Below are 27,609 nucleotides of genomic sequence, written 5' to 3' on the forward strand. Positions count from 1 at the left end.
CGCGCACACACCCAGAGCAGTGGGCAGCCACACCAGAGTGCCCGGGGAGCGGTCAGGGGTTCGGTACCTTGCCCAAGGGCACCTCAGCTCAAGGCCGCCCCACATCAACCTAACTGCATGTCTTTGGACTGTGGGGGAAACCGGAGCACCCGGAGGAAACCCATGCAGACACAGGGAGAACATGCAAACCCCACACAGAAAGGCCCTTGCCGGCCGCTGGGTTCAAACCCGGAACCTTCTCACTGTGAGGCGACCGTGCTAACCACTACACCACCGTGCCGGAGACAGAAGAGGAAAAAAGAGAGAGCACAAGCATGAGTCTGGTGAGGGGACAACTACAGGGTGTCTCAAAAAAATGTACACTCACTTTGAATGACGAGAAAACCTTTATTTATGAACATAGAGTGAAGTGGAATAGCTTCGAATACAGAAGACAAATGTAATTGAAGAATCATGTTCGCAAATGTTCAAATTGATGACCATTATTGTCCAGACAATGCTGATAACGTGCACCAAGGGATTGGCAAACGTCACGAAACAGGTCATTAGGAATATCGCGACATTGTCTTTCAATTTCCAATTTCAATGCATCAATTGTTCTTGGTTTGGTGCGATAATTTCCTGCCATGCTGTGATTAATTAATTACACCTGCAACACAAAAAAGGCAGCATGTTAGGGACAGTTAAAGTGTGAGTACATTTTTTTGAGACACCCTGTATTTATAGCTGCTAGAACACAAGTGATAACAGGAACTAGTTTTGTCAACGTTCCACAACATTAAAAGTAACCATAAAATGATAGTGTGTTGTAAAATAAGCCATTCCCAGGTAGTAACAGTAACTCATCTTTACATCTGCCCATTGTTGATTATTTTCCTATAAAACAGCCTCATATAGGTGTTTTAATTTTTGACAAACATACTTAAATCACTCTTCACTTAGTCTAGTGCAACCTGGCTGTAATTATCCCTGAGAAAAGGATTGAGCACATTTAAATAGAAAGGTAACCGGGGGAAAAAAAAAAGGTAACTAGGTGTAAAATACACTATACAGCCAAAAACAACATGTGGACACCGAACCCTCACGGTCATGTGCGTTCCTTCCCCAAACCGTTACCACAAAGTTGGAAGCCCACATCTGGATGCTTAGAACATCTTTGTATGCTGTAGCTTTATCAATTCCCTTCACTGGAACAAAGAGACCCCAGCCCGTTTCAACAAGACAACGCTCCTGCACATAAAGCACGCTCTATGAAGACATGGTGTGTTAAGGCTGGAGTGGAAGAACCCTGACTGAACACCTTTGGGATGAACTAGAGCACTGACTGCACCTCAGACCTGATCACTTACCCAACATCAGCGCCTGGTCTTACGAATGCTCTTGTAGCTGAATGAACACAAACCCGCACAACCACACCCCAAAATCGAGTGGAAAGCCTTCGCAGAAGAGCAAAGGTAAGAATAACAGCAAAGGACGACTAAATCTGGAATGAGATGTTCACCAGGCACATACAGGTGTCATGATCAGGGATCCACAAACTCTTGGCTGTATTCAGCGGCCAGTTTATTAAGAACACCCATCCATATCCACCTGCTGTTTTTTTTTTTGCAGTTATGTAATCAACCAATCCCTCGAGAGCAGCACAATGCATCAAATCATGCAGATAGAAATCAAGAGCTTCAGAATGGGAAAAATTGCAATCTCAGTGTGTGACTTACTTTCACTGCGGTATGGGTGTTAGTTTGAGTCAGATGAAATACAGGTTTGAGTATTTCAGAATTTGCTGATGATCTGGGGTTTTCACACACAACAGTGCGAAAAACAAAAAACATTGAGTGACCGGTGACCTTTATTTAAGAGTGGTCAGAGGAAAATGGCCAGATTGCTTCGAGCTTTTTTTTTTTTGCCAGGAAAGATATCATAACTCATAGCAACTCTTTACAACCGTGTTGAGCAGAAAAGCAGCTCAGCATGCAACAGCAGAACAAAAGATCATATTGGGTTCCACTCCTGCAGCCAAGAACAGGAATCTTAGAATCAAGAACACGCTCCTGTTAAAGTGGCCGGTGTGCGTTTTGTGTTTTTATAGTCAGCAGGGCAGGAATCCATTTGATCCTTTTGACAAACGAGGAGCTCGAGTTGAATATTAAAAACATACCATCCACTTATTTTCCTTTTCACTAAAATAAACAACGCACTCAGGCCTCACAGGATTTTTTTTTTTTTTAAGCAACAGTAAATTAAATGACTCATTTTTTCCCCCATTTCAACACCACCATAAATATCCCCAGGGGAACATTGACACTTTCTTATTTGCATCATGAACAAACAAAACAAGGAAATGTGTGACTCATGAATCAGTAAAGAAGCCAAATTATTTAAACAGAATATTTTATTGGGTCAGCAGACTGAAAAAGTGGGCGATTTTAATCAGCACGGGTTCCGCAACGCACAGCTAATATTAAAACCAATTGCTTTGTACCATACTTTTCTTTTTTTTCTAAACACTGCTAAAAACAAATACTGGGCAGGAAAAGTTTACAAATACGTGATATTTATCATCATCATTATTATCATCATACCAGTGTGTGTTTCTTTTTAATCTTTTTTTTTTTTTTCCTGCAGAGGCACATTTGCACATCCACAACAATATGCACACAAGAATTACACAAATGACAAGGGGTTAAAAAGGGAAAGAGAGTCAAGTGACAGACAAAAAAAAAAAAAGCAAACAAGAAAAAAAAATCATCCCTCATGTTGCTCGGTACAGAACGATACACAAAACACACTGGACAGATACAGTACTGCTAAAGTTGCTTTTCCTTTAATACTTGAACGAATTCAGCCGATGCAACGTCTTTGAAGATTAAGAGCTATACAGTTTCCCTAAAGTGGAGGGGCTTTCAGGATCAGGGGGCAACAGAACAAAGACTATTTACAGTTTGTGTACGTGCGTGTGTGTGTGTGTGTTTAAGCCAAGATTTTTCCACATGAAACAATGCAAAACAAACCACGAGTCATGGTGGAGCGACGCAGCAAAAGCTTACGGCAGAAAAGACAGCAAAATACAGCTGAAGCAGATGCATGGCTCCAAAAAAAAAAAAAAGTCCAAACGCTCCATAAAACCTCCCTCGGATGTCTTCCAGGGCTTTTCAAAAGCTCTGCCATGATGGATCTCTTTGAAGGGAGAAGGTCAGCTCCGTCACCTCCCTCATCTCCTCTCTCGCCTTCCAGCCTTCCGTCGCACCTACACGCAGCACAACAAGCACCGAGCTCACCAGCCGTTCCACACGTACACAGGGTCACAGCATTTCTCTTACGTTCAAATCAAACACATTATTTGCCATCAGAATTCTCACTTTGGTAAACTTTCTATACTAAAAAAAAACAAAAACAAACAATGAGTAAGAATAATAAGAGTGTCATATTTCTAGATCCTCTCTAAAGGCTTTATATATTTCAAGCTGCTGCTTCATAACTACTATTTCATGTTTTGGGAAGAAACGATTGCAGCAAATTTCCTTCTCCAACCCTGGCTTTCATTTGCGTGAAACGTGTTCACGCTGTTAATTTCTGTTGCTGTAATGAAGAGATAAAGGAATAAATACATTTCAGCCAAAAATGATTCAACATTTCCTTCATTACTTCAAATACTTCCAAGTTTATATTTCTTTTTTCTTTAATACAGCTTTCAAGCCTTGATAGAAACACGGGCTGGAAAACTTCAGCATCCACATAATACGATTTCTAAGGCAATAATAACTTGATCAGAAATTTGATGTTCCTGCTGAATCTGAGACGATACGACACGATTTTGAGTCATAAGCCAATGCTTTGGTATTTGATGATACCACTAATTCTGCGATGGGATGGTACAATTCGATATTTGCCGACAGCACAGAATCTGCTTCGCTATGATTCGATTCTTAAGACAAATGATTCATATTGAACAATACCACTGAATCAGCCAAGATATCACATGATTCAATATTGAACAATGCCAGTGAATCAGGTATAAAACTACGATTCAATTTATAAGACAATGATTCGATATTTGATATCACAAGCTGCTATGATGATTTGATTCTTAAGACAATGATTAAATATTGAATAATACCACTCAATCAGCCAAGATACCATATGACTCAGTAATTAAGGTATTGATTCAATACTGAACACCATCGAATTAGCTACGATACTATATGATTCGATTCTTAAGACAATGATTCATATTGAACAATACCACTGAATCAGCTAAGATACCATATGATTCAGTAATTAAGGTACTGATTCAATATTGAACAATACCACTGAATTGGGTATGAAACGCCAGGATTTGATTCTTAAGACAATGACTCGATATCACAATCTGCTACACTACGATTCAATTCTTAAGACAATGATTCATATTGAACAATACCACTGAATCAGCTAAGATACAATATGGTTCAGTAAGTAAGGTACTGATTCAATATTAAATACCACTAAATCAGCTATGATACTATAGGATTCAGTTCTAAAAACAACGATTCAATACATAGTCTGCTACACTATCATTCAATTCTTAAGACAACGATTCAATAGATCACAATGTGCTATGATTCAATTCGAACAATACCACTGAATCAGCTAAGATACCACATGATTCAGTCATTAAGGTACTGATTCAATACTGAACACCACCACTGATTCAGGTATGAAACTTCATGATTTGATTCTTTAGACAACAATTCAATATTGAACAATACCACTGAATCAGCTACACTACCATATGATTCAGTAATTAAGGTACTGATTCAATACTGAACAATACCACTGAATTGGGTATGAAACTCCATGATTCGATTCTTAAGACGGTTCAATACATCACAATCCGCAACACTATGATTTGATTCTTAAGACAATGATTCATATTGAACAATACCACTGAATCAGCTACAATACCAAATGATTCAGTAATTTTGGTCCTGATTCAATATTGAACACCGCCACTGAATCAGGTTATGAAACTCCATGATTCAATTCTTTAGACAACGATTCAATATCATCACAACCTGCTACACTATGATTTGATTCTTAAGACAATGATTCATACTGAACAATACCACTGAATCAGCGAAAATACCACATGATTCAGTAATTCAGATATTGATTCAATCCTGAACACCACCACTGAATCGGGTACGGAACTCCATGATTCAGTTCTAAAAAGACAATGATTAGATATATCACAATCTGCTCCACTATGATTCGATTCTTAAGATAATGATTCATATTGAACAATACCACTGAATCAGCTGATACCATATGATTCAGTAATTAAGGCATTGATTTAATATTGAACAATACTACTGAATCAGCTACGATACTGCATGATTCAATTTTTCAGACGATTCAATATTTGACCATCACTAAATCAGCTACAAAACCAAACCATATGATCCAATTATTCAGCAAGTGATTCAATATCTGACAGTACAACTGAATCTGCTGTGATTTGATTCCATATGAATCATTTCTACAACAGTGATTCACAACTTGATGATAGCACTGACTAAAAATACGATTCTTAAGGCAACAATTCAAAAATGCCAAAACCACTTAATCAGTTCCAAAACCATACCAGATAATTTGATTCTTCAGCCAGCGATTTGATATTTGAGAATATCACAGAATCTGCTACAATACGATTCGAGTCTTAATACAATGAATCATATTGAATAATATCGCTGAATCAGCCAAGATACCATATGATTCAGTAATTAAGGTACTGATTCATACTGAACAATACCACTGAATCAGGTATGATATGATTCAATTCGTCGCACAATGACTCGATATTTGACTCACTGAATCTGCTACAAAACCATACCCTGTGATCCAAATCATTCAAGAAGTGATTCGATATTTGACAGTACAACTGAATCAGTTGTGATTCTATTCCATATGAATCATTTCTTAAAACGGTGATTGATAATAGAACTGACTGACTGAATACGATTCTTAAGGCAACGATTCAAAATGCCAAAACCACTGAATCAGCTACAAAACCATACCAGATAATTTGATTCTTAAATCAAGTGATTTGATATTTGACAATACGATACGATTCTTAAGGCAACGATCCGATATCTGATGATAATCAACTACGATACATGTTAATGTTTGATGATATTACTGGATCTGATACAATATACGATACAGTATCCTCCAATCAACCAACTTTGATCAGAATCTGGAGTCGAATTACCGTTAATTCGTGAATGTTGTCGAGAAGCACTACTTTCTAAGGATCAGCGTTATGGGCAAATCCCCTTGGTAGTCTATTTACATCAGTTTAAAAATATTTAATATTTCACACACCTCTCGTCTGTCCTTTTCAGTAATAATCAATCAATAAGGCGAGGCTGAGGATTGTTGTCTCGAATCGATTCGATTGTTGAGTTTTAAATCATATCGATCCTAATCGTCTGATGGCTCGACCCTGGATCGTGTGTCAGTTACGCTATCTTTAGGAGAAGAGGCTGGTTTTCAGCCCGGTGGTTTACTTTAGGTGACGATTCCTGTGACTGCTCATCTTCTGCCTCCTCATCACTGTGCTGCGACGTCTCCATCTCCTCCTCAGACTCATCCTCCTGGCTGACTGCTGCTGCTGCTCGGGATCTTCCACCTCTGGAACATGGAGTTTTCATTAATTAAAACAAAACAATAATTAGTAATAATCCATCATGTCTCTCAAGCAGTGTAGAGATTGAAGTTAATTAAAATCACATAACTGAATGTATTCATGACGCTACGGAATTAAATACCTCTTTACGACGACATTCTCTCACACACCAGCCGGTGCTCAGGGCAGGTCACGTGCCAAAATCTCAGACAGTAAATCTGTCTCACTCACCCATATAACCCGTTCTTCAATTACTCTAAATCAGTTTTAATATTAGAACTAATGTACATTGGTGAAATCAATTTTACAGACCAGACAACGGTGATATTTAAATTAGCCGTTCAGTCAGTCAATCATTTCAGGTGACATTTAAATTAGTTATTTAATTGCCTTATTAACTGCAAGAGAAAGTCAGGTGAGGGAACGATTCACAGCTGCAATCTCGTGCAAGTGACAGAAGGGACTAACTTGCTGCACAAACGTTTCACAAGATTAAATGTAACGAAAACAACTCGTCAGCAAATCACTGTGGTATAAAACGTGGAGTCGAATCGACTTCACAGTGACAACACGAACACCGCTTTGTATCCGGCTGCGTTATCCGACCCCATCGCTGATTATTTTCCTTGAGTATAAATATGCAGGTGATGACAGAAAATCACACGTGCTGATTGGTCGAAAAATTCGGACTATTTCTCGATAATCACCTCGAGTGACTCGGCAAAACGGCAGCCGATCGCTTGGTCACTGTAAGGGAGGAAGAATTACAAATGATGAAAGAAAATGCTGTTTCTAAAAGCACGAAAGATGCTACGAAGTTTGGTCTAAAACTATTCAAAGGTAAAGTGGAATTGTGATGTATTTTATCCATTTCAAAACAAAGTATTTTATGCGACTCGGCGTAGATAAGTGACAAGTCTGTGCCGCGACTTTATTACATTTCCATGGCACTTTTGAAGACTGAAATAAATTCTTTAATGCTTTTTAATTTTTTTTTTAAATCATCACCTGTGTATTTATACTAAAACAATTTTCTGCCTCAGGCTCAGTGAACATCGGTGATTATTCTATCGACATTCACTGGATATGAGCAATCACGCGCTGGTGATTGGCTACTCGACTACTAGGCTATCAGGTCATATACCGTGAGGAGAGAAAAACAAAAATGGTGGAGCGTGTTGCTGAACCAACCGAGGACGAAATAAAAATTACTTAACCCCCCCCCCAAAAAAAAAAAATCAAGTAAAAGAAACAAATAGCTAGAAGATAGTCGTCCGCCCCCAAAAAATATCTACGGTTCCATGCTCCAGCCCAGTCGGTGGCGGTAATGCACCTTTAAGTTGGTTTGCCAACCATCAAAAAACCCTAAAGACGACAATGCCACCAAAAAAAAACCACCCAAAAAAAAAAAGCAAACTATGGAAGTATCTTTAAAAAAAAAAAAAATTCAAGAATTATGATTATTAATTGCATTTTTCACAAATTGCTCCTATTATTTCGTTGGTTTGTTTACATTATAAGCGGAAATTATTTTGTTGGACGTTTTGTATAAAGGTTTTATTGATCGAATTTGCAAAAAATAAAAATGCTCCATTTCTCAAAATCCAGTGAATGTGGATAGAATAAAACCGTTATTCCACTCAATCTCGTCGTATACGGCTTATAGCTACACGCCTCGTTGGCTATTAGCTCATGTACGACTTGATTTCGTGGAATAGCTGTTCTTTATTATATGGCACGAGCTACTTCCGGTAAAATCGTGTGCTCTGATTGGTTTCTTGTCAGGCCGAATTTTCCTGTAATGCCCCTGGGTGATTACGGACTTTCTTTCTGAGGAACCAGCTTCCAATGTTGCACCAAAAAAAAAAGCCACCAAGTTATTCGAGAAATGAGCAACAAGGAGTGTTCAGAAAGCGCTAACCAGAAATTCAGTTTTGAAACCGCGAGCCGTCTATTCTGCATGCATGACTCAACCATGTTACAAAAAAAACCAAACCAAAACAAAAAAAAAACGAGCAAGCAAGGTTAATAAGGAGTTAATAATAACAACCTTGACTTCAACTCGGCTATTATTCACCGATATTCGCTTCACTTTCGGAGAATCATTATTAAATCTAAAACAATTCAATACAAATTGTATTCGTCAACAAATGACTGTGGGCTAAGAACTGCAGCCTGATCAACTTCAGAGTGGCAACATGAACTCTGCCTTGCATCCGGTCACATGATACCACCCCATCACTGATTATTTTCCTTTCACAGGACGTCCCTGATTGTTTTATTCTTTACTCATCACCAAAAAACACAAGAAGAAGAAGGAAAAAACCAAACAAACAAACAAACAAACAAACAAACAAAAAACCTCATTTTAGGGCTCAAGAATTGCTGGAAATCAAAACCCATTAAAAATAAAACTCACATTGTGCTGGGTTAAGTACTTGGCTCGACCTAATTTGCATAATTCACTGTCTAAATGGCATTTTAGATGAACTGCCGGATGACCGTTTATGGTTATGCAAGAAGTCGTTTCATCACTGATCATGAAGTCATGATGAAGAGGAGTCGAGGTGAGCGATATGATGAAAATATATCATATCGTGATACGTAAAGACATTTCTATGATGCGCGATATCAGAGGCAGTGCTGCATGTCCTTAAAAACCTGTGAAGAAATGACTTGCTGAGGCTTTTTATTTTACTCCGGCAAAAATAGAAGGATTTTTAAAAATCGTAAATCTTTATCCTGGATATAAAAACGATCTTTGTTGTGCGTGAACTAAATTGACAATATTTAGAATTATATGGTCACAACCAGGGCAGGAATTTCACGAGAGCCACGGCCCTCGTGCCCTCTCAATTTGGCCTTGTGCCCTTGGAAAAAAACATCTGCCGTAAGGCCACAGTGGCCTTGATGCCCTGCGGTTTTGTAGTCTGCCTCATGACTGCCAATCGGCTTTAACATCACCTGCGTCTATTGAGAAAAAAATACGTCTTTTGATGACATTCTGGATTCTTATTGGGCAACTCATCAGTGGTGGATCGGACTCGAGCCTGGCATGAACCACTCCGACGCGCTATAATGACGCCAATCTATCACCAGCCAACCAGGAGACTTCATCAAACACATCCCCCGCCCACTTGTGTCCGCGTCTGAGACCAGGGTTTCCCCAGGTTTGACCACCATAAATTTAAGACTTTTTTAAGACCTTTTTAAGACCACTTAAATGAGAATTAAGACCTACAGTGGTGCTTGAAAGTTTGTGAACCCTTTAAAATTTTCTATATTTCTGCATAAATATGACCTAAAACATCATCAGATTTTCACACAAGTCCTAAAAGTAGATAAAGAGAACCCAGTTAAACAAATGAGACAAAAATATTATACTTGGTCATTTATTTATTGAGGAAAATGATCCAATATTACATATCTGTGAGTGGCAAAAGTATGTGAACCTTTGCTTTCAGTATCTGGTGTGACCCCCTTATGCAGCAATAACTGCAACTAAATGTTTGCGGTAACTGTTGATCAGTCCTGCACACCGGCTTGGAGGAATTTTAGCCCATTCCTCCGTACAGAACAGCTTCAACTCTGGGATGGTGGTGGGTTTCCTCACATGAACTGCTCGCTTCAGGTCCTTCCACAACATTTCCATTGGATTAAGGTCAGGACTTTGACTTGGCCATTCCAAAACATTCACTTTATTCTTCTTTAACCATTCTTTGGTAAACAACTTGTGTGCTTAGGGTCGTTGTCTTGCTGCATGACCCACCTTCTCTTGAGATTCAGTTCATGGACAGATGTCCTGACATTTTCCTTTAGAATTCGCTGGTGTAATTCAGAATTCATTGTTCCATCAATGATGGCAAGCCGTCCTGGCCCAGATGCAGCAAAACAGGCCCAAACCATGATACTACCACCACCATGTTTCACAGATGGGATAAGGTTCTTATGCTGTAATGCAGTGGTTTCCTTTTTGCAAACATAACGCTTCTCATTTAAACCAAAAAGTTCTATTTTGGTCTCATCCGTCCACAAAACATTTTTCCAATAGGCTTCTGGCTTGTCCACGTGATCTTTAGCAAACTGCAGATGAGCAGCAATGTTCTTTTTGGAGAGCAGTGGCTTTCTCCTTGCAACCCTGCCATGCACACCATTGTTGTTCAGTGTTCTCCTGATGGTGGACTCATGAACATTAACATTAGCCAATGTGAGAGAGGCCTTCAGTTGCTTAGAAGTTACCCTGGGGTCCTCTGTGACCTCGCCAACTATTACACGCCTTTCTCTTGGAGTGATCTTTGTTGGTCGACCACTCCTGGGGAGGGTAACAATGGTCTTGACTTTCCTCCATTTGTACACATTCTGTCTGACTGTGGATTGGTGGAGTCCAAACTCTTTAGAGATGGTTTTGTAACCTTTTCCAGCCTGATGAGCATCAACAATGCTTTTTCTGAGGTCCTCAGAAATCTCCTTTGTTCATGCCGTGATACACTTCCACAAACGTGTTGTGAAGATCAGACTTTGATAGATCCCTGTTCTTTAAATAAAACAGGGTGCCCACTCACACCTGATTGTCATCCCATTGACTGAAAACACCTGACTCTAATTACACCTTCAAATTAACTGCTAATCCTAGAGCTTCACATACTTTTGCCACTCACAGATATGTAATATTGGATCATTTTCCTCAATAAATAAATGACCAAGTATAATATTTTTGTCTCATTTGTTTAACTGGGTTCTCTTTATCTACTTTTAGGACTTGTGTGAAAATCTGATGTTTTAGGTCATATTTATGCAGAAATATAGAAAATTCTAAAGAGTTCACAAACTTTCAAGCACCACTGTACATCGCACCCATTATGCAGTCGTAGAACACCAGATCAAATTCCCAATAATGACAAATGTTTCAAGTAAAAATACTTTTATTATAAAAGTTATATACTTAAAAGTCATTATGTGCATTGCTTGTCAAATCTTCACATTCAAGACAAGCAAGACCGAATTTTGTTCTGTAAGACGTTTTGTTTTTTCCACAGGAGAATGTTGTTGCGACTTCCGAGTCTGGGAACACAGCCTTAAAGAGTTCGCTTATGCCCTCATTCGAGCTGTACGAGTGGTATTCCGTAATTGTTTTTAAAATCCAGAGCACCTCTGCCCGAAGTGTCGGGGTTCCACCGACACCCATCATGCCACTGCTCGGCCCTTGTGTTGTTGCTAGCCTTGCTGATGTCTGGCTTGGCTGATGCTGCTGATGTTCGACAGTGGTGCTAGCGCCAACTCCAGGTGCATTCGGAGATTGAACCGTGCAGAACTGAGCGATGGGCTGGTGGCGGTGGAGGGCAGATGCAATGTGCTTTGAGCTCTTCATGTGAGACTCTAAAGCAAAATGACCTATAGTGAACAACTTGAAGGTCTTTCGACAAACACAGCATCTTGCTTCAACGTCGCTTCCAGGAACCTCCCTCACCCAATCACGATATCTTTCATCTGAAAGCCACTGATGATTAAAACGACACTTCCCCATGCTGTGATTCGCGGAGTCTCCTCTCCACCACGGACTCCGACGATTGCGCCAGCGCGAAAATGTATCAATATTGTTTCTTTCTTTGCGCATACTCCAAGAAATTCACTGATGTTACACAAAACCCACGGTTTCACATTGTAGAATAGTATGAGTAAATTTAAGACCTTTGTTTAAAAAATTAAGACTTGGGCAAAGCAATTTAAGACTTTTTAAGGCCTTAATTTTGGAATATTAAATTTAAGACTTTAAGACTTAAGACCCCGCGGCTACCATGGAGACGTTGAATTTTCACAGAAGGAGGGAAGAAGTTGACCGAGGTAAGACTGTGATAAATTAACAAACGAATAAGATAGGAATTTCAACATATAGGGCTTAAATTTGTTACCGTTAAATAAGCATTGCTTGTACAGTAACGTTATGTCGTTACAACGTTGACCCACTTTTAACGTGCCGAGTACCGACTGTAGCCGCTAACGAATGCTAATTAGCTTGCTGTCAAGTTTTTCCTTTGTCGAGCTTTAAGCGTAAGGTCATGGATGCTCCTACTGCTTGTTCCTGCCGTAATATGACGCGTGATTTGTGCTGTCTGTTCATAGCCACTTTTTTAATCTATGCAGTTAGCATTGTTTTGTTACTAGTATTGTATGTTTCTTTTTGCTGTTTAACCGAAGTGTAACTGCTGCCATCTTGACGAGATCACCATCGCAAGAGATTTTCTCATTGTTTTTGGCGTCATTACAACATTAACATTTACTTTTATTCATTTTCATATACATTCTAGTATATGCAGGGTGCGATTTGTCAAAAAACCAGAAGGGGGGATGGGTTTTTTTAAATCATGAAACGTCACAAAACTAAGGTAACAATAGGCTAACAGCTCAATAACATCCGATGATATCAAATGAATAACACTGTGGCAGCGGGGGCGTGGTCAAGCATCGGTCTGTGACAGGAGGGCGGAGTCAGGGAAGTGGCAGAATCACTACACCTGTCGTTAATTCATGCGTTTGTGTGTCTTCCCAGTGACCGCGCCCTATTTAAGGAGAGAGCGAGAGCAGAGGGAGCTCTCTCCACAACTAGACGACTGATGTGTGTGCGTGTGTGAGAGTGCAGATAGAAGCTGAAAAGCTGAATAAAAGCGAGTTGTGTGAAATCAGTTCTGTCCTTCTGTCACAGACCGATGCTTGACCACGCCCCCGCTGCCACAAACACTAAATAAAAACGAACCAGAGATAGTAAATTCATCTTCCTATCTCTCTGACTAAATACACGAACACTAACACACAACAAAGTTTGCATTGCTTGTCGCGTTGCTGTGATGTTTCTCTCCCTCCGGATTAAATGGACAGTGACTCGAAAATCACTAAAATACATGAATACTAAATGAACAGTTTGCTCTGATGGCGCAGTTCATGTGGCCTTTTCTGCTTTCCCGTCGATGCGCTATCCGCCGCGTTTCGCCCTTCTTTAATCCACATTTCTGCGAATTTCTCAGCAGGGAAGGAACACACGTCTGGCCCATTGACAGCGAGGAAAAGAAGGCTGTCAGTGTGGATACATTCATTCTGTTGCGCTCATCAGTCAGGATGTGATTCATGGCGCTAAATCCACGTTCACACTCTGGATATTGTTATTATCTACAACGTATCTATTTGCTGGGGACGTTCGTGAACATCAAAGCTGCCACTTCGGGTCATTTTGAAAGTGAGTGCAATGTAGACCATAGAAAACTGTCACAACATGCCTGTCATGTCAACTTTTTTTTGGTTTGTTTGTTTTATTGACGGGGTTGTCCCCGAGGATTTTTTTTCAGCAGAGATAAAAACCAGAGGGGGGGATGATCCCCCCCCATCCCCCCCAGCAAATCGCACCCAGAGTATATGTTCCATTTACAGTCAAACATTTTGATGAACTCCAGGCTCAATTTTGATTAATCAAAAATCTGCGTAGTAGTACAGTCCGAAGATGCTCTTGCACATTCGGTGTCAATTGAACAAAAATTATGGGAAGATATAGGTTTAATAAGTTTTACAATTTTTGAAATGAGTGATGGATTGATAAGTTTAGATGTGCTCAGTATTTTCTTATCTTCAGACATAGTGTAGATGTTTCTTTACCTGCTTGATAGTTTCGACCGGGACTCCAATCTTCCTCAGAAGAGTCATTAGTCCTTAAATTAAATTCATTATAGACGTGCACTTAAAATCATTGTTTTATTTTATGGCCTTGGTGCGCTGGCTTTTGGCCTTCATGCCCTCAAAAAACTGACAGCACAAAAGGCCAAGTGGCCTCGCCCCTAAAATGACGAAATTCCAGGCCTGGTCACAACGGTCCAGCCCTAAACAGGTGACGCTGAAATGAGGTGTTGCCTACCCGGCTTTTTTAGCTGCCGTTTGAGATTTAGGAGGTCGTCCTCTTCTTTTCTGTGGCGTGGACTCGACAGAATCGCTGGTGACCTCTGACACTTCCGCTCTGACGAGAATCAAACAAGTACATTTGATCATAAAGCATCTGATCGTTTTACTAAAGTGGTAGAGATGATTCAAGTAAAAGCTGACCTCGGTTTGCGTCCTCGTCTCCCTTTGGGTTTAACTTCCTCCATATTTTCACTGCCTCGATCTTCTTCCTCGTCTTCCTCCTCTGCCTCCTGTTCGTCGTCGTTGTCCTCGTCTGGCGGCGGTGCGGCCTTCCTGCGTCCTCTCCTCCCCTTGCTGGCGGCAGCCTCTTCTTTGGCGGAAGCGGATTTGGGAGGTCGTCCCCGGCGTCCCCTCTTGGGCGGGCTGTTTTGCTCGTCCTCGGTCTCCATGGTGGTGTCGACCATGCCACTGTCCTCCGTCCACTGCTCCTCGGCGTCATCGGTACTGGTGTTGGCTGCTTTCTTGCGGCCGCGTTTGGCTTTCGACTCCGGCGCCTTGTCCTCCTGGCCGGCCGCGGCTCCTCGCTTGCGCCCCCTGGTGGGCTTTTCTCCTTCAGACGGGCTCTTCATGGAGATGTCCTCGTTCTCGCTGTGGTCCATGTCAGCAGAGTCCATTCTGAGACGGAAAGTTTGACATTGTAAAGTTAGAATTTACAAGTCATCGGAGGACAAGAAACACTGGATATGACTTCATGGTTTACATAAAAACAAGCACAATCTGCTGTGAATAACTGGTTTCTTAGCTAATCATTATCATCTTTGCTAATCTCACAATTAACACAAAAACATGGCACAAAACACGCTCACTCAAATGAGACCATCGGGACATGGATTCCCCCCCCATGAGCCGAGAATTAAGCCAAGAAAGGTTCTGATCTCTGCTTCTTTTCAATTTTAATTGATACAATATTATATTATACAGAGATGAAGATTTTACTAAGAAATACACCACTCATATTTTTCATACGAGCTCCATCCGGGACATGGACAACCAAAACCATGACAAATCTCTATAGACCCCTTCGCAGTAAACGTCATTCATACGTAAGCGGAAATTGCGCGCGCAGCCTGGACCCAAAAAAGACTCAGAAATGCCTAGTTGTTGTGTTGTCGGGTGTCAGAATCGTAGCAGTGATGGGGTTAAAATGTTCAGAATTCCAGCAGGATCTCACCCATTCCAAAAAAAAATCGCCGACGTCTATGGCTACAAGCCATCAAACGTGTAGACTGGGATGAAAGCACCATCAAAAATGCGCGGGTTTGCAGCGCCCACTTCATCACAGGTAAGATCAGGCTATTTATTAAATCTTTCTTTTTTATTCTTTCTAGTCTTCGTTTATTGATGTAGCAAAATACTTTGGTAACGTTTGTCTGATTAGCTGGGTCATAGTTACACAATGTAATGAATATTGTTAGCATGTTAACTTAGCTTTGCATGCAATTTTGTTTGTAGGAGAGGTCTCGCTTGACTCAAGCAGTCCAGATTTTGTGCCATCATTATTTGTGTATGCCGAAAATCACAATTTTAAAGCAAGGATGGAAAGGTAAAAGTGTGTGCCCTCACTCTAAATGCCAACTTACGTTGACTGCTCTAACCTAGCTCCCGCCCCGTTCAGTTTCATTTCTGCTCTCTGCCTCTCGCTTTTTACGCAGCTCTGATTTCTCTTAGCTGCACTCTTTACACTATCATTCCTTTCATGCCATTACCTCCTGCAAATTGCTGTTTAGTGTTGGTATTTGCTGTTGTAGCTAAAGCCACATTGCCATCACATCACTGGCATAATTTGATTAAAACAAAATGAATATGAATGTCCCATTGTTAATCGAGTTGTACATGCCCGCATATAACAATCATATGCGTCTAAAGACTTGTAGGCACGAAGTTTTTCGTGGGTGTACACTGAAGTCTTGTCAATAAGGTACGAGTATATATCTGGCCATTGTATACCAGGGAACTTACTAACATCGTCCGTCCACTCTTTAATTAAATGTGGATCCGGTAGGCGATGTCCACTTGTTAGAGTTAACTTATTTATGTAGCATTCTCGATCTTGTAACGACAATTGTTTGGCATAATCTGACAGCTCATAATGCCGGTCTATGGGCAGCGCCATTGTTTCTGGGTCCAGGCTGCGCGCGCATCCTGGCAACGGTCGGTTTGTTTACAAACATGCGAAGGGGTCTATAGGTCATGAGTGAGGAAATCGATTAATTGTTTTGATAAAATTGGGGACTTTTCGTTTCTGAATGTGCCGATACGATAAAAAGAAAATCACACGTTGGCTTGAAGATATGAAGTTTATCTTCTCGTGTTGGATAAACTCGCATTTTTCAAACAAAATACATCGCGGATCTGAGTGACACATTTAAATAATATTGGCTGGTGTTGAGTGGTGTATCAGATATATTGCATTCAGCTAGCATGATACTGAACGAGTCGAAGATGAGTAGCTGAATGGAATATATCGGATATACCATGAAAAAATGCCAGCCAATATTATTATGATACACACACACTCTTCCAGTTTTTCAATGTCTGTTGGTATGTTTTTCTCTTGTAAACAGATAGGATCCATCAGGGCCTTCTAGGCCTTTAGAGAAGGTCCAAACATATCAGCATTCTCTAAGGCCAACGTGAGCTTAACCGCCACCAACACAGGCAGCGCAGCAGTGAAGTCACCTTCCAGCCAGTGTAGCGTTCACCAGTAGTGTTAGCGATTGCTAATAAAGCAGTCAAGCCAGTGCTATCTATCGAGAGCAAATACAACCTAGAAACTAAGATTTCCATCTCCAGACTCTTCTTCCACGTCGCACGCTCGCTACAGAACTTTTCACTCAGACTTAAGTATTCATTTCCCTCTATAATTTACTGAGTTACTTTTAAAATCAACATCAGCAGCTACATAAAACGGAGCGACCTGGCAGCCTGACGGTAATCCCTTACAAAATCCTTTACCCTGTTGCTTTTTTGGTGTCTTGCTAAATTTTGGCTGAGCTCAAGTCCCAGCTCTAATAGTCACGGTTCGGCTCTGCTTGTAAATACGCGTGAAGAATATCTAATCACGTTTTGGTAGGCTTTGGGGTGTTCAACGAGTCTTTAGCTTCAGTTTATTTACTTAATGCTTAATTATAGCATAAGCTAATCCGAGCACTGGATTAGCCTCATCTTTCTCTTTCCCAGCAAACAAAGAAATGCTTGTGCGCACGCGCAGCAGAAAACTCTCTCAGTGGATATTCGCATCAGCTCCGATATTTGACGTCATGTTGTCTTGACAACCATGCAATATCGTAATCCATATTCAATGCTCATTCTCCATTGGGCAGAGTGACGTGATACACATGGGATAAGCGATATGCTAACATTATTGCATGCTATCGAACCAAATGAATGAGATCTGCTAGAAGGGAATAGAACATGCTTTTATTCCATTGAAAAAGTGTCCTGTGTATAATGATTCCCGATATTTCACTCTGATGGCGTCACTCCCAGTGTTTTCCTGCTGACTAGACGTGCATTGTTAAAATGGCGACTGAGTTCAAAATTAAACAACTTTTAATTTATGTATTTTTAAAATAAATAAATAAATAAATAATAAACTTCATATATTCGTGCAGTATCCTTGATATAAAATAAGATACTGAATACCACAGTATCATGAATGTCAATAAGTTTAAAAATAATTCTGACCAAATCAACTCTCAGCACCAAGTGTACCTGTAGACTGGATGATAGTTTTTTTTTTTTTGGTTTCTTTTTTTTTTTCAAATATAAAATGTGTTATTTACCAGCTGGGAAGTCCGTATCGTGAAATACCATGACCGAGGTCAGTATTTAAGGCCGAGGTCATGGAATTTCACCATACGGACCAACCTTAAGCTGGTAAATAATATATTTATCCTTTTCTTTACCAAATTCTAACAGAAAATGAGAGCGCCCAAAAGGGAAAACCGAGGCGAGCCGCCATTTTGAATCCTCATTCACGGCTGTAATGCAAATTGCTTCCTCCTCGGTATACAAGCACACTTCCATGGCAGGAAAAAAACAAAAACAAAAAAAACCTACATTTTGCCACCTATGTAGTCCCCTATTTATACAAAAATTGAGTCATTCAGGATTCAGCCATGTTTTTGCTCGGCGTTAGCAAGTGAGAGGTTTTTAGCTTTCTCCTGAAATGTTTTCTTTTATTTCTTCTTCCTCAGGGTAGTAAAGCTCGCTTTCGCTGTGAACACCGTCGTTATCGCTATCCATGATGTAAAATTAATGCTATTCTCCTGAGAAATGCTGGCAAAAATTTATAAGATTTTTGATAATCTTATAAATAAATCTTATAAAAAAAAAAAAAGATAAACGTTGACAAAAAATGCTACAATGTTTGCTGTTGTCGTGAACGAGCGAGTCGCCAGAGGTCCATAACCGGGGTCCATAACCGGGGACCGTAACCGGGGTCCGTAACGTAGGATACGGACCCGCTTGCCAGCCGATCAGAGCGCAGGATTTGATGGAAACCGCACTGCGAAAAAAATAAATAATTTTTTTTCTCCTTCCTTCTCTGTACTCATTTTTACAAACGTTAAAAAGGCATGTGATGAAAAGCCTGGCACATGAAGCCAAGATTGGGTGGTATTTGATATTCATTTAAAGAAAAGCATTCACGTTTTAATCAGCCACATCAGAAAAACATTTCAAAATTGATTTTTTTTTTTTTTAGTACGAAATCCCACAAATTGAATCCGGACCATTATAATTTAAATATATAACATTTATAAAGCAAATTAAGAAAAACAAAAAACACAGAGAGGTACACAAACGCTCTTGATATTCAGCCGTCTCAAAAACAGTAAACTATTGTCTAATTAAAACGCAGCCTGCTCGGCTGATTATCCCCATCTGAGGATGTTAATGAATCGTATTGTCCTGCGCTCACTCGGTTTCACTGAAGAGGTTCTCCGTCTCCGAGCGTCTCCTGCTCCCAAGCTGTTGATGCTGTAATCACTACAGCCTTGTGATGCAAATGTACTTACAGCCCTATTCAGCTCGGTCTGAATCGCACCATTTCACCCGTGTCTGTGTACAAGTGTTTCACAGCTTCTTTTCACTTCTGAGTTTAAACCTGATAAAATATTTTTCCCCCTTTTCCTTTTGGGAAGGCTGTGTGCCATCAGTACGGCTCAGGAGAAAAAGGTTCAGCGAAGGACAAACCGCTAAATCGTAATCACATTACACAGGGATGGACAAATCAGAAGTTCACTCGCGACCCCACCCGGTCATGTGCTGCCCAGTGCAATTAACTCAGCTACCAAGTGGCTAATAATGGAACTGAACTCAAAACCATGAGCCAGTGATGTGCATGAATACTGTACTGTATAGTTCTCGAGTCCATGTAGCTTTAGTCCTATTCCTGCTGATGAAGCAGTGTGTTCGTGCCCTTGGCAAGAGAAATACATCAACCCAATGGAGTGTGTTGTGTTTATTTAATGAAAACTTGTGTTTTGTGTTTAAATATGACACAATATTTTATTTTCCTTCCTTTCTGTGGTCATTAGACAAGTTAAAGAAAAAAAAAAGTGTCTGCTGGGAAACAATAAAAATCTGATCGCATGGATAAATAAAATGTTCTCTCAGGCACCCAGACGAGCGATTTGTTCATCTCTGAGAGTACGAGGTCAGTTCATCGCTCAGGTTTTACTCCCACAACTGCTGGACAAACGAGCACACTGACAGAACGGACACCGGCATTTCTTTAATTCACTCACTCCGAGAGAGAGAGAGAAAAGGGCATGAAAGAAAGAAAGCAAAAGAGTGAGAAGGAAAGAGGGAGTGAGAAGGAAGAGAGAAAGCAACAAAGAAATGGGTGAGAAAGAAAAAACAAGAGTGAGAAAAGGAAGGAAGAAAGTGGGAGTGAGAGATAAAGCAAGAGAGTGAGTGAAGGAAGGAAGGAAGGAAGGAAGGAAGAGGGAGAGAAAGTGAGAGAAGGAAGGGAGAGAAAAAGTGAGACAAGATAGAAAAAGAGGGTGTGAGAGAAGGAAGGAAGGAAGGAAGGAAGGAAGGAAGAGGGAGAGAAAGTGAGAAAAGAAAGAAAAAGAGGGAGTGAGAGAAGGAAAGAAAGCAAGAGTTGAGAGAAGGAAGAAAGGAGAGAAAGAAGTGAGAAAGAAAGGGAGTGAGAAAGAAAGAGTGAGAAGGAAGAGAGAAAGCAAGAAAGAGGGGGTGAGAAAAAGCAAGAGAGTGAGAAAAGGAAAGAGGGAGTGAGAAGGAAGAGAGAAAGCAAGAGGGGGTGAGAAAAAGCAAGAGAGTGAGAAAAGGAAGGAAGGAAGTGGGAGTGAGAAAAAGCAAGAGTGAGTGAAGGAAGGAAGAGGAGGAGAGAGAGAGAAGAAAGAAAAAGAGGGAGTGAGAGAAGGAAGGAAGAGGGAGAGGGTGAGAAAAAGAAGACAGAGGATGTGAGAGAAGGACGGAAGAGGGAGAGAAAGTGAGAAAAGAAAAAGAGGGAGTGAGAAAAGGAAAGAAAGCAAGAGTGAGAGAAGGAAGAAAGAGGGAGAGAAAGACAAAGAAAGAAGAGAGAGAGAAAAGGAGTGACAGAAGGAAGGTGAGGTGTACAGTCGTTTAGAGGATGTTTTGTAAATGAAGTGTCTGCACATTCCTCCTGTGGATGGAAACTTTCGGGACGCTCTGTAAAAGATTTTAATACAAGTTCCTCTAGCGCTGCTTTTTAAAACACTTCAGAGTTCTCGAGAGGTTAAAAACGCTGTCGTCCTCAGACACGCTGATGCAGCACAGCAGAATGTTCTCTCTCACACACACACACACTGACCGGGTCGCGGGTCTCTACACTACCTTCCTTTGCTGCGGCCCGGCGAGCTGGGATTGGAGTTACTGCTGGCGTTGCTGATGGTCTCCATGCGAGAGAGTTTGGTCTGCAGCTTGCCTGTAGCTGATAACGGTTTGTTGACGGCTCCGAGAACATTCGCTGATTTTGGCTGGACATGAGAGAGATGGAGGAAGAAAGGAGAGAGAGAGAGAGAGAGAGAGAGAGAGAGAGAGATATTTTTTATTTCACTGGGACATTTGGTACATGAAAATTAACTGCTTTTTCCATGTCATCAATTCAGCACAAAAGCTTTCAGCTGTGTATTTTGGAACTCTCATATCCACTCACTATACACTTTATTAGGAACACCTGCACATTCATGCAGTTATATAATCAGCCAATCATGTGGTCACAGTGCAATGAAGGGGGAAGAAAGAGAGAAGGGAGGAAGGGAAAAAAAAAGTGCTCTGAGAGCACAACATCCCCCGCTGGCAACTCGGCAAGACCTCTGGTAAAATGAGACTGAACTGAACGAAATTGCAATCTGCGCATTACTGACCTATAACAAAGAAATTCGTCCCAAAATTGTGAGAGCAGCTGATTTCAGAAGGCGAGTCCCCTTCCTGGGACGGACGGACATCGCCACGACATAATCCACCTTCGGGCCTTTCAGCCAGCGGGGGACAAAAATGGTGAGGGAAGGTGATTTCAGAAAGCAAGCGCACCTTGATGAAATCACCAAAGTAGGAGTTTGTTAATAATGAAGGGCATAATTCTGGGAAAATTTGCTCAAATTAAACAAAATTTCAATCTGCGAATAACAGTCATACAACAAAGCCTTTTGCCAAGTTTGATGAAATTCCTCCACAAATTGTGAGAGGAGTTGATTTCAGAAGAACGTCCACCCTCATGAAATTGTCAAAGTTATTTAATCAAGGGTCCAAACTCTGGGAAAATTTTCACAAACGAAATTAAATCGCAATCTGCGTATTACCGTCATACAACACGGCCTTTTACCAAACTTGGAGAAATTCGTCCAAAAATTGCGAGAGGAGTTGATGTCAGAAGATGAGCACACCTTCATGAAATTGTCAAAGTACAAGGTTGTTAATCAAGGGCTGTAACTTTGGGAAAACGTGACCCAGTTTAACGAAATTACAATGTGTGTATTACCGACGTATAACAAAGAATCCTGCCGAGTTTCGTGAAATTCCTCCAAAAATTGAGAGAGGAGTTGATTTCAGAAGCTGAGTACCCTTCCCGGGACGGACAGAAATCGCCATGACATAATCCCCCTTCAGGCCTTTCAGCCCGCGGGGTATTAAATATTTTTTATATATATATCAAATCATGCAGGACACCAGGCAAGAGCTTCAGTGAAATGTTCACATCAAACACCAGAATGAAGAAAAATGGTGATCTCTGTGACTTTAACCGTGGTCTGGGGGTGACATTGCTACCAGATGGACTGGTTTGAGCATTTCAGAAAGTGCTGATCTCCTGAGGTTTTGATTTCTCTCTCTCTCACACACCTCCAGAATTTACACAGAATGGTGCGAAAAACAAAAAACACAGAGTGAGTGACAGTTCTGTGGGTGGAAAAGTGGCCAGATTGGCTCGAGCTGACAGGAAGGATATAGTAACTTGTATAATCACTCTTTTCAACCATGGTGAGCAGAAAAGCATCTCAGCATGCACAGAACATCAAACAGTGATGAAGACCACACTGGGTTCCTCTCCTGTCAGCCAAGAACAGGAATCTGAGGTTATCAGGGGCACAGGATCTAACATACACCGATCTGAACATCACCTCTTCAGTCTGCACATCTGTCAGACCCACTATTCATTTCTCTGACATCACCCCCCCCCACACACACTGTATTGTTTTTCCTCTTTCTATTTTTTCCTTTTATACTTGTTTTGCTGTCAAATTGTGGTTTGTTTTTGACTCGGTGATGTGCAGGTGCACAATATCTTTCCCCTTCTGTCTTTTAAAAAAAAAAGTTGCCCATGTTTACCCCCTCTCATTTTCTTTTCTTCGTCTCCCTCTCTCTTGCTCAAAATCTTTAAAGGGGAACAGAGGGCAATATATAGAGTAAATATAACAATAAACACACATTAACGAACCTTATTCAAGACTTACAAAAGTTTTTTGTTCTAAGGTTGGAAAGTTATAGTGTTTTGAAAGTAGCTCGAGCAAACTATTTCCGCAGTTTGAACAGCCCGCCATGATATTAATTTTATCCAATCAGAATGCACGTTCATTTTCTCTGCGTAACACTCATGACGTATGTATGTGCCCAGTTGTGTTGGCTCATTGAGGTTGGGAATAGCACGTGTGAAATACCTGTTTCTGCCTCTTGCGACGATTTCGCAAGTCCACGGGTGGCGCCTATCTCATTGCAGCAAATAAATTCTGCTGGACTCGTGAGCAACTCCACGTTACATTTTCCGCACGAGCACCACGCCGTGTCACCTGCACGCAGACGCTCTGCCCCACGCTCGCCATGCCCATGGTCAGCATCAGTCTCATCCTCCATTTCATCACCGGAGTTGAGAGTACCTCTCCTAGGTTCAAACTGGTACCCTTCTAAGCCATAGCCTGCTTGCAGTGCGTCTTGCGGGATCTCTTCGTATGATTCGACAGAGCTGTCGCTTTCACTTGATGCGCCCGACGCCATGATTACACGCTTCTCTCCTCTATTTCGGAGAGTTCCGCTAGTGCAGTGGGTAGCGCTGACGTCACGGTCTTTTAAAAATGGCGACTCTTGTGCGGTTTAGTGTATAAAGTATTATATTTACAATTACCAAGATATTTCGTTGTTTTCTAGTATATAAATTTGATAGAATACTTAAGAATACGTTACTTTGTCACATCAGCAACTGTATATATTATATTTGGTACCCCTTTAAAATGTAATATTGTGGACTATTATTATTATTATCCTTAATCAAGTTTATTTTTGTCTCTACAGTTTCTGGCATCCCTGAACAAGCTCTCAAACTGACTGAAAATAATAATAAAAACTAATTCCCAGATTCTGTTCGTTCCCATTTGGGCCAGTTTTTAAAATGTGCAATGTGTGTTTGAAAAAATATTTTTTAATAATTTAAAAAAAAAAAAAAAAAAAGGAAAAGGAGGGGACAATAGAAGATGTACCTTCCCGGGAGTAAAAAATGACTTCATCTCAGGAGGAAGATAATTTTTTGTGTTGCTGAAATTCTGTAAGAACAAGGAAAAAAAAAGTTATTAATTTGTAATATAGCGATCAAGATACCACAGCAATCTACCAGTGCTAACAAGTTTTTATTCATGAAGGAACAAGTCAATACTTTTTTTTTTTTTAAATCACACTGTCGGTACTGATCGTCAGTCCATCATCCTCTAAATTTTTTCTTTCTCAAAACAAAAAACCCCAAAAGCAGCTCGTGACGTTACTAAGAAACCATAAATCACAAAGTCCTGAAGTCTTTACGGCGTCAGAAAACAGTTTTCCCTCGGACCGTTAAAGAGCCGACACTGGCGATTCCTTCCAACAATCATGCAATTCCACGGGTTTATGCTGTTGCTATAGAAACTAAAACATATTCGAAACTTGACTGTCAGAGCTGCTGTAACAGAAAAAAAAAAAAAAAAAAACTCCTCAAGACCTTCTGACCAATCAGAATTGAGCACTGGGAGTGCTGTGGTCGAAATTATTTTAAGGAACGTGCTGGGTTCGTTGCTGGCAGTCGCACCTTGTCGGGTTGAGTAAAGTAGCGCGCAGGCAGGACGGGGTCTTTCGGCGACTCCAGGCTGTACGTGGTGCTCTTGGAGATGACGATGTTCATGGCGACGTCACACACGGTGTAGAGTTTCTAACAGGAGAGAGACGTTAAGAGAAGGAGGACTTTGTAAAGTTTTAAGGAATTTTTAACACATTAGGAGATAAAGGATCGTGACGTGAACCCGCTGTTATACAGAACTGGTTATGACAAAAGTAAAGCACTTGGGGGGAGAAGACTGGCTTCAGCTCTCACCTCGTTTATCTTCGGATCATCTGGACACTGGCCATCTTTTGTTTGTTTGATGTTCTCGACCATTTTCCTGATGAACGCATGACTGTTGTTCTCGTTTTTTGCCATGAGGATCTCCAAAATAAACCATAAAGCCCTGAGGATGAGAGAGGAAGAGAAAACTCATTTTTCCAGCAACGAAGCCAAAGCACCGGCAAAATCAATCCCTTTGTCTTTTCATTATAAAGCACACAAATTCGTAGACACTCATATTTCCGTCTCTCTCTCTGTCTGTCTCTCTCTCTCTCCCCCTCTCTCTCTGTCTCACTCACACCAGCTATCTGTGTCTATCTCCCTCTCTCTTGGTCTCACTCTCATACTGTGTGCCTGTCTCAGTCTCTCTTGTTCTGGCTGCGTGTCTCCGTGTCTGTCTGTCTCCCTCCCTCCCTCTCTCTGTCTGTCTCCCTCTCTCTCCCTGTCTCCTTCTCTCTCTGTCTGTCTCCCTCTCTCTCCCTGTCTCCTTCTCTCTCTGTCTCCGTGTGTGTGTCTCCCTGTCTCACTCCGTCTGTCTGTATGTCTCTCTTTCTCCGTCTGTGTGTGTGTGTGTGTCTCGGTCTCCCTCTCTCTGTCTCCCTGTGTCTCTCTCTCTCCGTGTGTGTGTCTGTCTCCCTCTCTCTGTCTCCCTGTGTGTGTCTGTCTCCCTGTGTGTGTGTGTGTCTCTCTGTCTTCCTGTGTGTGTCTCTCTCTCACTCCGTCTGTCTATATGTCTCTATTTCTCCGTCTGTGTGTGTCTGTCTCCCCCCTCTGTCTCCCTGTGTGTCTCGGTCTCCCTCTCTCTGTCTCCCTGTGTGCGTGTCTCTCTGTCTTCCTCTCTCCGTGTGTGTCTGTCTCCCACTCTCTGTCTCCCTGTGTCTGTCACCCTGTGTGCGTCTCCCTGTCTCACTCCGTCTGTCTGTACGTTTCTCTTTCTCCGTTTGTGTGTGTGTGTCTCGGGCTCCCTCTCTCTGTCTCCCTGTGTCTCTATGTCTCCCTCTCTCCGTGTGTGTGTGTGTGTGTGTGTGTGTCTGTCTCCCTCTCTCTGTCTCCCTGTGTGTGTCTGTCTCTCTCTCTGTCTCCCTGTGCGTGTGTCTCTGTCTCCCTCTCTCTGCCTTCCTGTGTGTGTGTGTCTCTCTGTCTCACTCCGTCTGTCTATATGTCTCTCTTTCTCCGTCTCTGTGTGTGTCTGTCTCCCCCCTCTGTCTCCCTGTGTGTCTCGGTCTCCCTGTGTGTCTCGGTCTCCCTCTCTCTGTCTCCCTGTGCGTGTGTTTCTCTGTCTTCCTCTCTCTGTGTGTGTCTGTCTCCCACTCTCTGTCACCCTGTGTGCGTCTCCCTGTCTCACTCCGTCTGTCTGTACGTTTCTCTTTCTCCGTTTGTGTGTGTCTCGGGCTCCCTCTCTGTGTCTCTATGTCTCTCTCTCTGTCTTCCTGTGTGTGTGTCTCTCTGTCTCACTCCGTCTGTCTATATGTCTCTCTTTCTCCGTCTGTCTCCCTCTCTCTGTCTTCCTGTGTGTGTCTCTCTGTCTCACTCCGTCTGTCTATATGTCTCTCTTTCTCCGTCTGTCTCCCTCTCTCTGTCTCCCTGTGTGTGCCTGTCTCCCTCTCTCTGTCTCCCTGTGTGTGCCTGTCTCCCTCTCTCTGTCTCCCTGTGTGTGCCTGTCTCCCTCTCTCTGTCTCCCTGTGTGTGCCTGTCTCCCTCTCTCTGTCTCCCTGTGTGTGCCTCTGTCTCCCTCTCTCTGTCTCCCTGTGTGTGCCTCTGTCTCCCTCTCTCTGTCTCCCTGTGTGTGCCTCTGTCTCCCTCTCTCTGTCTCCCTGTGTGTGCCTCTGTCTCCCTCTCTCTGTCTCCCTGTGTGTGCCTCTGTCTCCCTCTCTCTGTCTCCCTGTGTGTGCCTCTGTCTCCCTCTCTCTGTCTCCCTGTGTGTGCCTCTGTCTCCCTCTCTCTGTCTCCCTGTGTGTGCCTCTGTCTCCCTCTCTCTGTCTCCCTGTGTGTGCCTCTGTCTCCCTCTCTCTGTCTCCCTGTGTGTGCCTCTGTCTCCCTCTCTCTGTCTCCCTGTGTGTGCCTCTGTCTCCCTCTCTCTGTCTCCCTGTGTGTGCCTCTGTCTCCCTCTCTCTGTCTCCCTGTGTGTGCCTCTGTCTCCCTCTCTCTGTCTCCCTGTGTGTGCCTGTCT

At 41.8% G+C, this 27,609-nt stretch overlaps 1 protein-coding gene across 2 annotated transcripts in view; it reads right to left on the minus strand.

Annotated features, from left to right (window-relative positions):
• Positions 1-2,374: 2,374 nt before the first annotated feature.
• The window catches only part of pds5b (PDS5 cohesin associated factor B), a 157,270-nt gene continuing 132,035 nt past the window's right edge, over positions 2,375-27,609 (minus strand). For both annotated transcript variants that reach the window (XM_060897739.1, XM_060897738.1), the window contains exons 27-34: positions 25,431-25,563; positions 25,149-25,268; positions 24,571-24,633; positions 21,437-21,579; positions 14,750-15,223; positions 14,565-14,663; positions 6,549-6,672; positions 2,375-3,247 (exon numbers count right to left, since the gene is read on the minus strand). In XM_060897739.1, the coding sequence (XP_060753722.1) occupies positions 3,212-3,247; positions 6,549-6,672; positions 14,565-14,663; positions 14,750-15,223; positions 21,437-21,579; positions 24,571-24,633; positions 25,149-25,268; positions 25,431-25,563 (1,192 nt within the window). In that variant the 3' untranslated portion in view covers positions 2,375-3,211. The remainder of the gene's footprint in view (positions 3,248-6,548; positions 6,673-14,564; positions 14,664-14,749; positions 15,224-21,436; positions 21,580-24,570; positions 24,634-25,148; positions 25,269-25,430; positions 25,564-27,609) is intronic.

The sequence above is a fragment of the Neoarius graeffei genome, chromosome 17 (assembly GCF_027579695.1).
Source record: "Neoarius graeffei isolate fNeoGra1 chromosome 17, fNeoGra1.pri, whole genome shotgun sequence".
Lineage (NCBI taxonomy): Eukaryota > Metazoa > Chordata > Actinopteri > Siluriformes > Ariidae > Neoarius > Neoarius graeffei.